The 19,044-nt window shown below is 40.7% G+C and overlaps 1 protein-coding gene across 1 annotated transcript in view; it reads right to left on the minus strand.

The window, feature by feature from the left end:
* Positions 1–6,849: 6,849 nt before the first annotated feature.
* LOC116133838 overlaps positions 6,850–19,044 on the minus strand; it is a 44,660-nt gene continuing 32,465 nt past the window's right edge. The window contains exon 7 of the mRNA XM_031419542.1: positions 6,850–7,155. Coding sequence (XP_031275402.1) covers positions 6,850–7,155 — 306 coding nt within the window. The remainder of the gene's footprint in view (positions 7,156–19,044) is intronic.

The following is a 19,044-nucleotide window of genomic DNA, read 5'->3' on the forward strand; positions in this document are numbered from 1 at the left end:
ATAGTAGTTTCCTTCATCATTGAAATTTATGGGAGAGAAATATCTATCCATTGTAGTTGAAAAAAAAAATTGATGTAGAAGAAATAAAAAATTAAAGAAGGAGAATTGAAATATGGAAAATTGGAAATATGAATTGAAAATTGCAAAAACTAATAAAAATTAAAATAAGAGTAAATTGATAACAAAGAGATTAAGAGAATAATTGAGAGATTTCAATAGAGATTATAGATTAGAGAAAATGAAAGAATGAGAGAATTTGAGTTGTGAAAAAATATGAGAGTTTAGGGCCAATTTATAGAAAAAAAACGGGAAAAGAAAATGATGAAAAAGACCTCTCAAACTGCTATAAAACGGCTATATTTCAAGGGTAAAAGGGGAATTCGAAAAAAAAATTAATTTTGTTTTTTTTTTTTTTAATTTTTTCCGGCCAACCTGCTAGGTTGGCGGTCCTTTCCCCAAAAAGGACAAAATAGCAACCCACGGGTTGTCGGGTTGCCATATATCAACCCGACTTGCCCGAGGGTTGCATGCGGTTTGGGTTCAACCCGACCCACCTTATTGGCGGTCCGGGTTGAACCCTCTTTAATGTGGGCTGGGTTAGGGTTGACCCGTCTAACCTGGCCCATTTGTTCCACTTCTAAGCAGTTGCAATCGCACATAAGGATGTTGATTAAGAAATGCTCAGGCTGTGACATATGCGTTTGGGGCATACAGGTGAAAAAGTCTTACTTAGTTTGGTGAATCAAGACTTATTGAAAGGTGCAAAGACCTTGTTAGGGCCAAAAATCGTCTTGGGCTTGACGGGGCCCATAACGAAATAAACATGTCACGGCCCAAGGCCTCAACCTAATCCCGATTGGGCCCACGCTTAAAATCACCTTTCTACCTTATCCCACCTCTCTGAGTTGGGCATCCTATAATTAGCTAAACTGGGTTTCAACCCATTAGCCTACAACAGAGTATAAATAGATCAGAATCTCATTCTATTCCTCTTCTACAAAGATTTCAAATCCTCACTCAAACTAAAACTTGATCTGATAAGTCAAGAAATCATATCTCTTTCATGATAGGGATTATCTCCTAAATAGGACTTAGTGTCCTACTAAATTCCAACTCTTATTAAAAACTATAAACTAATCTGATAAGGTTAAGAAATCATATCTCTTTTATGATGGGATTATCTCCCAAAAGAGGACTCAATGTCCTACTAGGATCCAACCCCTTAGGTTCACTATAAAAACAGAGGCTTGCCCTCTCATTAAGGGGGCAAGCTCCCACAGTTAATCTACACTACTCAAAACCATCTATTTGCTCCAAGTTCTTGCTCCCAGAAACCGACGCCCCCGCCAAGTCCTAGCCTCCGACAAGACTCCTGGTAATTCTTCTTCTCCTTAATTCTTATTAAATCTCTTTCAGCCTTGCTGACTTGAGCGTCGGAGTGCCTACGGCAAACACCACCTCGGTGTTTTCCGAACTTCACGCTTGCCCTTTCATGTTGCAGTTCTAATGGATTGTCAGTGACCTCAACCTCACGGGATCACAACCCTATTTCATGACGGTAGATTTTTTGCATCTACAGTTTGGCGCCCACCGTGGGCCTCTAGCAACATTCGCGTGACGAACCCTACGTGGGAGAATATTCCATGGCTGACAATCTGGGGACGTTAACTCAGGCATCGAGGCCAGACTGGAGGCTTTAACCGCTCTCATGCAACAATCTAGAAAAGGTGGCCGCACTGGAAGCCGAAAACGCATCCATCCGGGTCGAGAACCATCGCTGAAAGAGAAGTAAGTCAATTCTAAACTCGAGTTTCTCCCCGGCCAAGCACCCTCCAACCGTTCGCACCAGTATCCCCTCCATGCAACCCCTCTCCACACCAGAGCACCAACCCTCGGATTCTGGTAAAGACCGCGTCCGCTGACACATTGGCGGCCGACTACTCCGTTCTGACTAACGAGATAAAGACACAGCGGCGCCGGTCCAGTCGACTCATCCAGCATCATGATCAAACGATCTAACATAGAGAATCCAAGGATCATCCCATCTCCACCATGCCACTCCCCCTCCAGTCAACTCAAACACAAACCCCCTCCTGCCTAGCTCATCCCGCGGGTGAGCGGCCAAACCAAACCAACTCCAGCTCTTGAACTCACCCTCCTAAAGACCAAACGACTACCATACAACTCCCATGACCATCCGTGTAGGGAAGAAGAACAGTGACAATGGGAGTCATCCAGCCAGAAGGATGAACGAAGACATATGCTACCAAGGAACGCACGACGGGGCTGATCCGCAGTCTACCCCTCGGGGGATGACCCCCGAGGCACCAGACCCGGTAAGAGGAACCAATAGCATTTCCTTCCCCCGTAGAACAGTTATTGGCTAAAAGACGGGCCGACTCGAAGCAGTGATGAGGCGTATCCCAGGAATGCCATCCCAACCAAGAAAAGCAGACCGAATTGTTCCGCGAATCACTTTTGCGGACAGAGTCGCCCTGGCTGACATGCCCCAAAATTCAGTATCCCCAACATGAAACCATACGACGGTACCACCGACCCGGACGCCCACATACCTCGTACAAACCGCGATGTTTACTGTTTCAATACCCCGACCCTTGAAGCCTGTATGTGCAAAAGTTTCGGTTCTAGTTTGTCTGGTCCGCGCTCCAATGGTACACGAATCTCCCGAACGGATCCATCGATTCGTTCGCTCAGCTTACTGACACTTTTTGTGGAACAATTCGCCGCAGCAAGAAGCTAGAGAACTGTCGGCCGACTTGTACCGAATTACAAGGGAGGGAACCATTGAGAGAGTACGTTAGCAGGTTCACAAGGAGAAAATCTCTATTCATTCCTGTAACCCCGAGACTGTGCTGGGGCTTTCAGGAAAGGCCTCCTTCCAGACGGGGAACTATACAAGGAGCTCACAAAGCTAGGCTGTACTACCATGGAAGACGCTCTGGCCCGAGCCGTGATCCAAATAAGGTGGAGGAAGATGAGATGAACCGCCGCCTCCATACGACAACCTAGAACGACAGAAAACGGAACCTAGACCGGCAGAGCACCGCTACCACCCCCCTCAAGAAATAGCAGAGCCAGAGACCATATGACCGCCAACCCTCGAGAAGCAATACGACACGGGATCGAATCAATTCAAATACCAGATCAGTCTCAGCATCGAAACACCCAGGTCGTAGCGATAATGAAAGGTATGGGATCCGCTGTCAAGTGGCCTGGTAAGCTCAATCCCAGGCAAGGAGAACACAACCAAGTGTGCGAGTTCCACAACGACCATGGGCATAACACCACGATTGCTCTCGCCTTGCGGCTCGAGGTTGCCGCCTCCTAAAAGGACACCTCCGTGACCTACTCACCGACAAAGGGAAAACACCATTAGCCAAAAGCTCCAAACAGTCGACCCCTCCGCGAGAACCAACACCTAAGGGTTTCTGCTCGCATCTCTCCGGAGGCAGAACTAGTGGTAAGTTACTCGTCAGCCAGCGGTATGCTAGAACCCACCACCATGAAATCCAGTCTGTTCATCCCGATTCATACTCCCATCAAGTGATTCAGTTTGAGGTTGACGAGCCGATCACCTTGGTTGCCCCTCACCACGATGCTTTGTCCTCTCCCTGCAAAAGCCAACATCCTAGTGAAAGGGTGTTCGTGGATGGGGGTTCGTCAGCGAATATCCTGTTCCTCGAAGCAGTAAAAGCGATGGGACTGGAAGAAGCGAATATCAACAGACGACCGACACTGCGGGTTGGATTCAGCTCAGAACAAAGTACACAATCGGGAAATCACCCTTCCTATCTATGCCGGCGTGAACAACAAACAGTCTCCTGTTGATCGACTGCCCATCCCCCTACAACGTCATTTTGGGCCGTCCCTGGATCCATGACATGCGGGCAGTGCCATCGACCTTCCCCCAGACAATCAGGTCCCAACCAAGTGGGGAGTGCAGGAGATCAAGGGCGACCCTAAAGCTTCTAGGGATTGCTACAAGAACGCCTTCAAAGGCAAGGGACATTCCCATAGCAATTACAGTCTCATCCGACCCTCCGAACCGAGCCCGATCAACCGACAAGGAGGAGCTGGATGAGGTGCAGATACACCGGATGACCCAGAAGAAAAACAACATAGGCTCCCGCCTCGACCCCGAGACAAGAGAGAAGCTGATAAACTTCCTAAAAAGAATGAAGACTGTTTCGCCTGGTCCCACGCTGACATGACCGGATCAACCCGGACGCGATGGTCCACCAGCTCAAGTGATCCAGATCACCCGCCAGTCAAGCAGAAAGGAGAAAATTCGCACTGAACGGAACCAGATCATCAATGAAGAGTCGAGAACCTCCTAAACAACGGCATGATCAGAGAAGTCCACTACCCCAATGGCTGGCAAACGTCGTAGTCGTAAAAAAGAAAAACGGGAAGTGGAGAGTCTGCATCGACTTCACAGACTTGACAGAGCCTGCCCCAAAGATTCTTTTCCCGCTCCCACATATTGACATGATGGTAGATGCGACCGCAGGGCACGACTCCTCGTTTCATGGATGCTTCTCGGGTACAATCAGATCTAATGCATGCGGACGACCGAAAAGACGCTTTCATCACAGAGAGGGGAACCTATTGTTACAAAGTAATGCCGTTTGGACTGAAAAACGCCGGAGCCACCTACCAACGTCTGGTCAATAAAATGTTCTCTGACCACTTAGGGAAAACCATGGAAGTTTACATCGACGACATGCTCGTCAAATCCCTGATGGCTGAACAACACCTTGACCACCTTAGCCAGGCATTCGCCATTCTCCGAAAGTACAACATGAAATTGAACCCAGAAAAGTGCTCATTCAGCGTCTCGTCAGGTAAATTCTTAGGTTACATGGTTACTCAGCGAGAATAGAAGCAAACCCCGACCAGATCAGACGTTTCTCAGCTATACATCCCCAACTTGCGTCAGAGACGTCCGCGTCTTGCAGGACGAGGCCGCCCTGACCCGCTTCATTTCCAGGTCCGCTGACAAGTGCCACCTCTTCTTCCACGCCCTCAAAAAAATCCAACAGGTTCGACTGGACCCCCTCATGCGAAGAAGCCCACAACAGCTGAAGAGGTATCTGACTAACCCCCCACTGCTGTCCAAACCCATGAACGAGAGAAGCTCTACGCTACCTAGCGGTCCTCAGAGACGCCATATCAGCAGTACTAGTCCGAGAAAGGAACGAAGCAGTCACCGGTCTACTACATTAGCAAGTCTCCCTCGACGCAGAAACTCGTACAGCCAACTGGAAAAGCTTGCCCTCTCCCTCATCCATGCATCCAGGAAGCCAGACCGTACTTCCAATGCCATCCTATAGTTGTGATCACCTCATTCCCGCTCAAGAAATTTTGCACAAACCAGAGCTGTCAGGCCGACTCATGCAATGGACAGTAGAACTCAGCGAGTCGACGTATCATACCAATCCCGCACACCGCCGTCAAGTCCCAAGCACTAGCAATTTCATTGCCGACTTCACACCAAGCGAAACCGCCCAGGCCGAAAAGAATTACTATGCATGAACGGCGCACCACCTTCAAAGTGGACCCTCCTAGTAGACGGATCGAGTAATGTCAACGACGGACTCGGAATAGTGCTGATCCACACCAGAGGGAGACATCATTCAGCGAGCAGTCCGTTGTGGGTTCAAGTGCACGAATAATGAGGCCGAATACGAAGCCCTCTTAGCTGGACTCACCTTGGCCAGAGAAATCGGCGCCAAGAGACTAGCAGTGAAGTCAGACTCCCAACTCGTGGTCAATCAACTACAAGGTACGTACCAAGCACGTGACTCTAAATGACATCCTATCTAAGCATGTCAAAGAGTTGCAGGCCGAATTCGAAGAGTTCTCGATAGTACAGATCCCCAGAGCTGAGAACAACCTAGCCGACGCCCTCGCCAACCTTGGTTCAGCCCTCCCATGTTCCTCTGAGTCATCCATCCCCCTCCTATTCATGCAGTGGCCAGCTAACTGGAAAGAACCACCACCGACAAGTCTGCTAGAGAAGCCATGGGCATTGAGCAAACCGACTGTTGGATGAATCCGATAGTGAAGTACCTGGAAGACGATAGCTCCCAGCTGACAAGAACGAAGCACGCCGATTGAAAGCAAAGGCCGCCAGATTCACCCTACATGACGTCAACTCCTCAGAAAGTCGTTCTCGGGTCCCTACCTCAAATGCATAAGCCCAGAAGAGCCCAAAATGTCCTATCCGAACTCCATGAAGGCGAATGCGGTAACCACGCAGGGGACGCAGTCTTGCTCATAGGGTGATCCACCGCGGTTACTACTGGCCGACAATCCGTACCGCCTCGATCGCTTACGCAAGAGATGCGACAACTGCCAAAGGTTTGCCCACGTCTCACACCTCCCCCAGAACGACTCCACTCCATTCGGACACCATGGCCATTCATGAAGTGGGGAATGGACATCGTGGGAAAGTTACCTACTGCACCGGGCAACGGGTCTTCATGTTGCAGTGACAGACTACTTCACCAAGTGATCGAAGCCGAGGCATTGGCCCAAGTCAGAGACCGAAGTCAAAGCTTTCATCTGGAAAAACTGATCTGCCGTTTCGGAATACCAAAAGATTTGTCACCGACAATGGGTCCCAGTTCATTATTTCGGCTTCAGGGATTTCTGTGACATGTGGGGAATAAAGTTAAGCTTCTCGACACCCGAAACCCCCAGTCTAACGGCCAGCCGAGTCTCAAACAAAACAATCATGCAGACACTGAGAAGCGATTACAGAAAGCTAAGGGCGCATGGCGGACGAGCTACCCAGTCCTCTGGTCATACCGACCACCTCGATCATCAACTGGCGAAACACCGTTCTCCCCTGACATATGGTTCAGAAGCATTCATCCCAGCCGAAATATCAGTTCCATCCACCAGGCTCCGGTGGGACGAGGAATCAAATAGCAAAAACCTTTGCCAGAACCTTGACACTGTGGACGAACTACAGAACAGCAAGTATCCGCAACGCAGCCTACTAGCAACAACCGCCCGCCCTTTACAACCCGCCGAGGGATCCGCACTTTCAGGATAGGCACTGTTCCTTCGAAAGTCTTCCAAACACCAAGGATTAACTCTGGAAAACTCGGACCCACCGGGAAGGCCCTACAAGATAATCAAGAAGCGGGAAGGCGCCTACAAACTCCAGACCCCCGAGGGCAAGACATCCACAATGTTGGAATGCCGTTCACCTCAAACGCTACTACCTCTAGTGTGACTCCTTTTAATTTTGTTTTTTTCGTTTCCTTTTAAGATGAATGGGCCTATCCATTCTCCTTTAGACAGTCGGCTTCACGGCCAAACATTTAATGAAGTATTTTCAAAATTTTCATCTCCAATCGACTCCGGTCGACGAATTGCTAACACCTTCAAATCGCCTCGCCCGATGAACGTTCGTACACCTTCAAATCGCCTCCCCCGATGAACGTTCGATACCTCTTCTGTCACATCCTTCAAATCGGGCCCGCCCGATGACTTCACGTGACGTACACAACCCTCAAATCGACCTTCTTGCCGCCGATAACGCTTCGACACCTTCAATCTGCCTCGCCCGATTTGCCCGTATACCCAACATCTTGCACAACGTCGTAACACTGATCCCGAGAACTTGCTATCCTTCAAATCGGCCCCCCAATCGTGCACCGCCCGCCACTCTCAAACCCTTCAATCGGCCTGCCGATAACGACGGACACCTTCAAATCGGCCTGCCCGATAAACGTACGACCCTTCAAATCGGCCTGCCTGATAACGTACGGACACCTTCAAATCGGCCCTGCCCGATAAACGTACGACGACACCTTCAAATCGGCCTTGCCCGATGAAGTACGGACACCTTCAAACGCCCTGCCGATAACTACACACCTTCAAATCGGCCCCCGATAAACGTACGGACCCTTCAAATCGCCTGCCCGATAAACGTACGGACACCTTCAAATCGGCTGCCCCCGATAAACGTACGGACACCTTCAAATTCGGCCTGCGCGATAAACGTACGACACCTTCAAATCGCCTGCCCGATAACGTACGACACCTTCAAATCGCCTCCATAAACGTACGGACACCTTCAAATCGCCCTCCCGATAAACGTACGATAACCTTCAATCGGCCTGCCCATAAACGTACGGACACTTCAATCGGCCTGCCAGATACACGTACGACACTCAAATCGGCCGGCCCATAACACCGTAACGTAGACACCTTCAAAATCGTCCTGCCGATAAACGTCACGGAACACCTTCAACGGCCTGCCGCATAACTCGTACACCTTCAAATCGGCTGATCCATAACGTACGGCACCTTCAAACTCCACGCGATAAACGTATGGACCCACTTCAAATCAGCCTGCCTGATAAACTACGTAACACTCGGATCGCCTTAGCCAGACTTCCACAGATTACACCTTCGGAGTCACCTACTCGATCCGAGTTACACCTTCGGGTCGCCCTGTTGATCTCGGATTTACACCTTCGGATTGAGCATGCCGCCACGGATTTCAAACCTCGATCGACCCTGCTCGTCACGGATTTGCACTTCGATCGACCCTGCCGTCCGGATTTGCCTTCGATCGACCTGCTCGATCCAGATTTGCAACCTCGATTGGCCATCCGGTCCATAAAGCTACACATTCATCACCAGACTATTGAAGGGTTCTTGCACCTCAATCGACAGTCATCGACCCAATCCCCACAACGATCACAATCCTCATCTGCACTCATTCGATTTAATCTACTCTAAGCTAATACTCTTATTAGAGAGTGGGGGCTAACTGTTAGGGCCAAAAACGTCTTGGGCTTGACGGGGCACATAACGAATAAACATGTCAGGCCCAGGCCAACCTAATCCATGGGGCCCCGCTTTAAAATCACCTTGCGACCTACCCACTCTATGAGTTGGGCTTATCATAAGTTAAGCTAAACTGTGTTTCAACCCTAGCCTAAACACAGAGTATAATAGGTAAATCAGAATCTCATTCTATTCCTCTTCTACTAAGATTTCAAATCTCACTCAAACTATTAACTTGATCTGATAGGTCAAGAAATATACTCTTTCATGATAGGGATTATCTCCTAAATAGACTTAGTGTCCTACTAATTCCAACTCTTATTTAAACTATTAAACTTAATCTATAAGGTTAAGAAATCATATCTCTTTTATGGAGGGATTATCTCCCAAAAGAGGACTCATGTCCTACTAGATTCCAACCCCTTAGGTTCACTATAAAAAACGAGCTTGCCCTCTAAGGGGCAGCTCCCACAGTATCAACACTACTCAAAACATCTATTTGCTCCTAAGTTCTTGCTCCCAAGAACCCGCGCCCCCGCCTAGTTCCTGCCTCCGACAGACTCCTGGTAATTCTCTTCTCCTAATTCTTATTAAATCTTTTCAGCCGTGCTGACTTGAGCGTCGGAGTGCCTACGGCAAACACCACCTCGGTTTTTCCGAAGCTTCACGCTTGCCCTTCATGTGTGCAGGTCAATGTGTCAGGACCTCAACCCACGGATCACCACCCTATTTTCCATGACGGTAGATTTTTTGCATCTACACCTGTAAATTGGATTCTGTAAGCATTGTCTTTTGGGAAAATAGACAACATGAAATTCAGCCCGTAATCCATAATACTAATGGTATCTTGGATTATGTTCATTTAAGTGTGGGGATCTATCCAGCCATCACTTGTTACCTTATAATATTATTTAATGGGTATAGCTAACCATTTCTTGCTTCAGGAAACATCGCTCATCTTAAGGACAATAATTAATTAAAAAACATATTATGATATGCCCTTGAAAATGAACCATTTCTATTTCTACCATTAAAAAAAAAAACAAACTAAACCTTAATCACACCTGTTATATACATAAAGAGACAAACATTCTCCATAGCACATCATCTTTATATTCATTGAAATAGAAACACGCGGACTAACCAAAATGAAAATTCAATTTGCTGATCAGGAAAGACTCATTTTTCTTTAATTTGCCTTTTAATTTAGGGTTTGAATTTGATAAATTATTATATTATATTATATTGATGATATTAAAATTGCACATGGTTCAGTTGTACTTGTGTGACTTTTTTTTTTTTTTTTTTAAGTCATACAGTGGTTCCAATTTTCTCATTTTTTTTTTTTTTTGTCTTAATTTTTTTTTTATGTTATTTTCAAAAACCAGGGGTACTTAACGTGAAGTAGAAAAGAGAAAGAAGTCCATGATTACGAGGCAAGGTATGAATACTTTTATTAATTTTTGCTGGAGATGCGATATTAACAAAACTTGAAGCCATCCAATGACTATTATTGAAAATGCCTGCTCAAATTATTGTTTAATTTACATTTGGACCACTTCAAACATTTCCTTAAAGCGACAGCTCCTAATCCTAGAAACCTTATAAAATATGATAAGATAAGATATGGTTATAAACAATAATATGAATTTTGGCTTTAAAAAAAGCAGTACTGGACATGAACAGTTGTGCTTTTGCAGGATCATTGCAACATTTTATTTATGTGTGTTTTCATATGATATTCATAAGAAATTAAGTCAATCCTCATAATTAAGTGCAGTTTTGCAGAATAACCATAGAAATTCAGACACTTTGAACTCTCCTAATAAAAAAATATCCGTGGGTTCATTGTCATAGAAAGACAATAATTTGGGTGCGTTTGGTTTATTATTTGGGTATGATTTTGGGGATAGTATTGGAATAGTTGGATAGGAGATATTACGAGATAAAATTTAAAAATTTATAAAAACGCCCCAGGTTTGTAATTTAATAAAACACCCAATATTAAAATATTATAAATAACAAAATCATCCCATCACCAACAATGCCAGATTCCAGCCACCAACCCCCTGAATCTGGCCAGAAAATTGGATAACCGCACCTACGGTGGATCTGACGGGTGCTTCAATCTGATATGGCCTTTTCCGCCATATCCACCCATAGATCTGCCAAAAGGCCAATCTAGGCTGGATGTGGCCTTCGATAGCCGGTAAAAATGCCATCTTGTGGCCGTCACGACCGGCCAAAGATACTACGGTTGTGTTGTCCTGTCAACGCGCCCATTTTCCCTTTTGCGTCACTGACGGCAGATTGACCTGTTTTTCCCACGGCTAGATCCACCACGGATTGGCTGGAAAATGCCAGATATGGCATTACGGCCATTTTCGTGGTGGATAGTATTTTTTGATAGATTCCGGCTATACCACGCGGTGGTTGCCAGAATCTGCAAGTATTGGGGTGGGGATGTTTTGTGTAGTTTTGTAAACTTTTTTCTCTGGGGGTATTAATGAACAGTATAAACTTATGGTGTCTAAAAGTAATTCAAAAAATCAACTAATATTTTGGAAATAATGTGCCAAACAACATTGAAGACATAGGATTGAGAATAGGTAAAATAATAAACTCAAAGCCCCTTTTAATAGTCACTGAATAAAGGAATAATATAGATTCTCACTATATAATTTATTTGATTACCCGTTTCCATTTTGTTAGGACTTACACTTAAGTAGTTAATTTTCTAACATTAGATGTGAATTAAGCCAAACATATAATCTTGATTTTAATTGTAACAACAATCAATCAGTAAAATAAATAATATTTGTAAAAGTAAATATGAGCTTTCTCAATCTAAATTCACAAATCACAATCGTCAATAAGTCACAGTGTTAAAGGGGTAATTTATTAAATAAAGTTGGCGAAAAAAACCCCGAAGGTTACGCTTTCATTTACAATATTAGTGTATGAGGACTTAATTAATTATTAATTAATATTTTACTAATAATCTAACGTTAGGCGTTAATCTGATTATGCTGATAAAATTTTTTACCATCTAAATATCGGCTAATGATTCTTTTCCCATCAAAAAGCTTCAAACTACATTTACTCTCCACAATTCATTTCGTAGTCAATTTCAGAATAAAGAGGGTAGATAGTCAAAAGTCTGTTATAAGTAGCAGGACGTCAATTAACATTATTTCCTTTTGGGCTTTTTGTCGAATAGTGGAGTGCCAACTCACAAACGTGTGATTTCCCAATGCCGTAAATGATTCAAAAGCCCAAAAAACAACACGAACAACTTCGAAAACAATCCTAGTCAACCTCCATAACGATCAATCTCCTTTCAATGCCTTAAACAAACAGCACGACCCAAAGAAAACACTAAAATCGAAAACCCTAGGGTGAGTGGAGGTTGGCGAACGGTGAGTGTTACACTATTATGGATCATTTTTCTGTTATCCTAGTTGAATTTAAAGTGGAATAAGTGTTTGTTTAGTTATTAAGGGAATCCATTATGAAAATCAATCCAACTCAAATAAGATTTTTGGTCTAAAAATGAAAAGAGGGTGGGATTTGTTTTCATATTATCCAACTCTGTTCAACTTAAAACATTTTTCTATCCAACTTTATTCAACTTAAAACATTTTTCTTTCTCTCATTCCAATCTGAAAATTAATTCACTTAAGACCACCACCACCTTCCAGCAACCAGCCGCCAACAACGTGGCCGGAATGGTGCATGATAGGTCAGATCTGATCGGTCATGTGCCGATTTGGCCGTTTCCAACCAAATCCACCATGGGTCTGGTCAGAAATGACAAGATCTATCTCGCTATTTGGTCGTTAATGACGACCAGAGCTATCTGATCAAAAACGGCCATATCGGCACATGACCGGCCAGATCCAACCAGTCGTGCTCCATTCCAATGATTGTCGCCCGGAGGTGGTCCTCTTGGGTGGCTGGAGTGTTTTAGTTAATTTTTAAACTTTTATTATGGGCATGTTTAGCTAAATTAAAAAATGTAGGAGGTTAAAAATAATAATAAATATTTTCAGAAAATGTACCAAACAACTATTCTGTCTTAAAGACATCTTAAAAAAAATGTAACAAACAACTATTCCAACTCTATAATTTTCAAATGTATTACCAAATACATTTTCAAAATTTGATCATATTCGATTTAATCCAAATCAACTCAACTTAAAACACTTTTTCAAAATAACATTTTTCAAATAATATACCAAATATGCCCTAAAAAAACACTTATTATACTTTTTAATCCAAATAAGATAACATCATAATAATAATCTAGAATAGTGTAACAAAGGGGCTTCGCATTTGAGGGAAGGATATTTTATTATGGAATTACCAATTTATGGGGGAGCTAATCCATGTTTATTAATGTCATTAACCCTTTATTATATATATGGTATTTTTGGGTTTAAAGAAAGCAAAAACAGGGACATAGGATATCATCATTGCAACAATTTTCTTCAATTTCGTGTTTTCCACATGAAATTAAAGTCAATCCTCATAATTAAAGTGCAATTATGCATGAATACAGAATACCAATAGAAATTTGAGCTCTTCTAGTAAAAGGATCATGAGAATAATTTTAATATAACGTGACAATAAAAGAATATATAATAATTTATTGTTAAATTCTATAACGATTATGATGTTAAAAAGTGAATTAACAAAACATATAATGTTGATTTGATTGTTATAAATATAAAATTTACAAATCACAATTCCCAATAATTCACCAATATTAAAAGGGGGGTCGTTTATTAGAATGGATTAGTGATACGATGAGCTTAATTAAGTATTTTATAATATAATATTCTTTAACTGATAAATGAGTGCATGTTTGTCCAGTGAGGATATGCGATATATTCTGCAACAAAGTATCAAGTTTACAAAGAAAGGGAATCAAACCTAAAAGGTTTAATTATAGGTTACCTTTTGAGTTTTGATCAAATATTTAATCACATATATGTTTAGGTAAGGCTAAAGATCTTATTTTTCATTGGTCACTGTCTTAGTATATTACTCTTAAATTTTAATTAAAAAAATCGAAGAAAAAATTGGGTAATTTTTTTTATTTAATAGGCATTAATTATCAAAATATAAACTAATTAAGATCTGAAAAACACTTAGAATATTAGACTTTTTTCTCATACTCAAATTAAGGAATCATCCAACTTTAAATGCTTTATTAAAAAATGCCATTTTCAATATTTTTTGACAAAAATGCCTTTAACTCGTGCCGTTCAAGAGTACATCATTTGTGCGCATGGATACAGTCATTCTTAGATCACACAAGTGGTTATCATTATGAACTCTTNTGGATAGGAGAGTATTACGAGATAAAATTTAAAAATTTATGAAAAAGCCCCCAAGGTTTGCTAATTTAATAAACACCCCAATATATTAAAATATTATAAAATAACAAAAACATCCCTATCACCAACAATGCCAGATTCCAGCCACCACAGCCTGAATCTGGCCAGAAAATTGGATAACCGCACATACCGGTCGGATCTGACGGGTATTCAATCTATATGGCCTTTTCCGGCCATATCCACCATAGATCTGGCCGAAAAAGGCCAAATCTAAGGCTGGATGTGGCCTTCGATAGCCGGAAAAAGCCATCTTTGGCCGTCAGCGACGGCCAAAGATATGACCGTTGTTGTCTGTCAACGACGGCCATTTCTTTGGCCGTCACTGACGGCCAGATCTGACCTTTTCCGGCTAGATCCACCACGGATTTGGCTGGAAAATGCCAGATCTGGCCATTACGGCCATTTTCGATGGTGGTATGATTGTTGTGATAGATTCCGGCTACCACCGGCGGTGGTTGCCAGAATCTGGCAAGTATTGGTGGGTGGGGATGTTTTTGTTAGTTTTTAAACTTTTTTCTGGGGGGTATTTAATGAAATTAATAAACTTATGGGGTCTAAAAGTAATTAAAAAATAAACTAATATTTTGGAAATAATGTGCCAAACAACATTTGAAGAATAGGATTGAGAATATGGATAAAAATAATAAACTAAACGCACCTTTTTAATATTACATGACAATAAAGGAATAATATGATATTCTTCAATATATAATAATTTATTTGATTACCGTTTTCCATTTTGTTAATTACATTACAACTTGAAGTATGTTAAATTTTCTAACAATTAAGATGTGAATTAACCAAACATATAATCTTGATTTGATTGTAACAACAATCAAATCAAGTAAAATAGAATAAGATTTTAAAAGTAAAGTATGGTTTATAAATATAAAATTCACAAATCACAATCGTCAATAATTCACAAGTGTTAAAAGGGGTAATTTATTAGAATAAAGTTGGCGAAAAAACCCCGAAAGTTTAAGCTTTCATTTTACAATGGATTAGTGATATGATGAGCTTAATTAATTATTAATTAATAATTTTATCTAAATAATCTAACTTTAGGCGTTAATATTATATAATATAGAGTAAACAATTTTTTACCATCCAAGTAATGGTCTAATGATCTTTCCCATCCAAAAAGCTTCAAAATACAATTTTACTCTCCACAATTCAGTTTCGTTAGTCAATTTCATAATAAAGAAGGGTAGGATAGTCAAAAGTCTGTTATAAGTAAGGGCAGGACGGTCAATTAACATTAATTTCATTTTTGGGCTTTTTGTCGAATAGGTGGAGTGCCAACTTCACAAACGTTGATTTCCAATGCCGGAAATGATTCAAAAGCCCAAAAAAACAACACGAACAACTTCGAAAACAATCCTAGTCAACCTCCAAAGATCAATCTCCTTTCAATTCCTTAGAAACAAACTCCAATCGAACCCAAAAAACCACTAAAATCGAAAACCCTAGGGTGAGTGGAGGTTGGGAATATAGGAATTTGTGGCTTGAAAAAAGCTAGTAACATGGGACATGAACACAGTTGTGGCTTTGAAGGATCAGTGCAACAATTATTTAATTTCGTTTTGCCATATGGATATTCATAAGAATTAAAGTCAATCCTCATATTAAAGTGCCGTTTTTGCATGAATACCAATAGAAATCAAGCACTTTGAAATCTCCTAATAAACAAATATCTCGTGTGGTTCAAGGTCAATAGAAAGACAATAATTTGGGTGCGTTTTGGTTTTATTTTGGGTATGATTTTGGGATTTGATAGTATTGGACTAGTTGGATGGGAGTATTTTTTTTATCTCAATTTTTTTTTATGATTTATTTATCAAAACCAGGGAGTACTTTACGTGAAGTAGTAGAAGAAGAAGTCCATGATTACAAGGCATAGGTATGAATAATTTTATTAATTTTTGCTGGAGATGGCGACTAATTAACAAAAAATTGAAAGCCATCCAATGACTATTATTGAAAATGCCTGCTCAAAATATTCTTTAATTACAATTTGAACCACTTCAAAACATTTTCCTTAAAGCGACAGCTCCATACCTTAGAAACCTAATAAAATATTATAAGATAAAGATATGGTTATAACAATAAAATCGGTGATTTATGGTGAAGTAGTTGTTGTTGGAAAAATGACTCATTTAGCAAAATCTCACATAAGGTTGAAATGAAAATAGAGAAAGGTTTAGAGACTTATATGAAATAGGTCAAAGGTTAGTATGTCTCACGTTGCTTAGGAATGAAAGTAAGGAAACTTTTGAGGCCTATATATAAAGACCCAAGCCATAGTTATAAGCCTCCCAAATTATATTTTAATTACACCCCTCTTGTATAGGGTTCTTTCATTAAGGACCCTTTAGTTGGAAAGTTTTGTTGTATCTCCTCTTTGTTTTGGGTAATTGTTTTTATGCCCATATAGTTTGGGTATTTGTAGTATTGCTCAAAAAGTTTGTAATATTCTTTGGAGATAGTGGAGTTTTCTTTTGCAGCGCCCAATGACGTAGGTTATAATATCGAACCTCGCTAATTCATGGTATTCTTTATTTTTGCATTTATTTTGACTATTTATTTCTGCTTTAGTAGTTGTTATTATTATATTTAAATAGCTAGCATTGAGTTTATGTTTCCGTTGCATAACAAGTGGTATCAGAGCCTAGGTTTAGAATAGTGAGTAGCTATTTGTATGGTTATATGCATGTTTAGGATAATTCTTTCAATAAGACGATAATAGTCTAAGGAGACTGGATTTTAAGTGGGACCATTTGTGACCCCTCCATTGTTTCTTAGGAATTTACCTGGTGCGTATTGAATCATTTAAGCACTTACTACTATCTAGGGCTATTGTTAAGTTTTTGGTAGCTATTGAATATAGTAATTTGTGGAGCTTGGTGGACTTTTTCTACCAAGCCAATTGAGTAAGGCATAAATGGCATCATCATCTGAGGATTCATCGTTTGAGGCATCACCGTCCGTGGCACCACCATCCGTGCCAGTAAAGATGATAATAGTTACAAATGCAAAAATTGATGTTGAAAAATTTGATGGTCAAAATAATTTTGGCTTGTGGCAGAGTGAGGTAATGGATAGCTTGTATCATCTGTATCTTGATATCGTTCTGGAGTAGGAAAAACCAGAAGATATCTATGAGAAAGACTAGGTGAGGTTGAATGTAAAAGCTTGTGGGATGATTCGCTCATATTTTATAGAGAGCAGAAATATCCATTCATGAAAGAGACGTCTATCGGTAAGTTATGGAAGGCGCTGGAAAACAAATACATAAAAAGAAGCAATGAGAATCGACTCTATTTGATGAAAAGATTGTTTTGTCTTCAGTTGAAACCAGATACGAATATCAGTTGCCATATTGATACATTTAACAGATTAATTGTTGATTTGTTAAATTTGGATGAAACATTCAAAGATGAACATAAAGCTATGTTGTTGATGAAAGATGGATGCATGAAGAATCAAGCATATCATGCTATAACAAGTATAGTCATAGTTTGCCTAGGAAAGAAGTTTATTTAAAATCTATTAAAAGAATAAACTTGTAGTTCGAAATATATTATTTTTAATTTTAAAACATTTTAATTCTAAACATAATAAGTTGATTTACAAGTCCAAAAATAGTAGGTTCCTTTCTTGGAGTAATTATGAATCCATAGTAGTACTACGAGAACATACACATTTCACAAAAATTTATAGGCCAATTTGATTTCTTTTTTAAACCCTAAAACATATATGACCCATAAAACAGACATATTTACTGCATTATGAGATAGAAACATAATTACTATACTAAATACTTAGCAAAACCATTCAAAAAGGCATAATTAAAACATCCCTTCATGCTCATAGCGTTCCCTCGGGAATCCTTTCCCAGCTTCATGCCTTAATTCCTACCTGCAAAGACATTTTAAAACATTTCGTGGTGTGTCGATAACGTTGCAGTCAGGAATATGGCCATTTATAAACTATTAAGGTTCATGATAAGCATTATACAAGTACTTATAAGACAGTATATCTACAAAATATGCCTTCATTCTGTAACATAACAAGTCATTTAAAACACATATATACACTGGGAATTTTCATAAAAAGCATAAGTACTAACAAATCATACATAATATATATAAAACATAGAACAGATATGAATTGATAAATATTCATGTACATGGCATGCTATTCTTTGGTTTAACTGATGGTTTCATTAGTCTTGTTATCCGATGGATTCATTAATAAACATTACATTGTTCTGGTCGTCACCTCAAAGGACTCATGGTGTCCTAAGAAGTCCATTCCTCTGATCTGGTTTATACATCAAGAGACTCATGGAATCAAGTCTTGGAAACATTTCAATAAATTTTTCATAAGACAACTAAATAAGCTTATGCAGTACAATTAGGAATGCAAACATATGGACTAACATATCCCATGAACTAATCATACTATATTCTCCTACTACTCTTCGTGATTAATTCATTCAATTTCTCATACAATACAGGAATTTCAGAGTAGTAAGTATTCAGGGGTTTATTAGAATTAGAAAGAACACAAATGGGATTTCCATTAACGAAGGGGATGCCAATACAGTTCGTCACTTTCAGAAGAAATTTTTACAGTATTTCCTACTTCGCATTTTTTTGGCTAAAACATAAAGTTTTAGGTGCTCGTTTCTCAATTTTTACACTTCAAGAATAACTCACTCGGACTTCTATACTTCAGTATGATGATATTAAAGAAAATGTACATTATAAGTATCAAAAAGCCAAATCCGAATTCTATTATTTTTAAC

The sequence above is a fragment of the Pistacia vera genome, unplaced genomic scaffold (genome assembly GCF_008641045.1).
Source record: "Pistacia vera cultivar Batoury unplaced genomic scaffold, PisVer_v2 Contig1001, whole genome shotgun sequence".
NCBI lineage: Eukaryota > Viridiplantae > Streptophyta > Magnoliopsida > Sapindales > Anacardiaceae > Pistacia > Pistacia vera.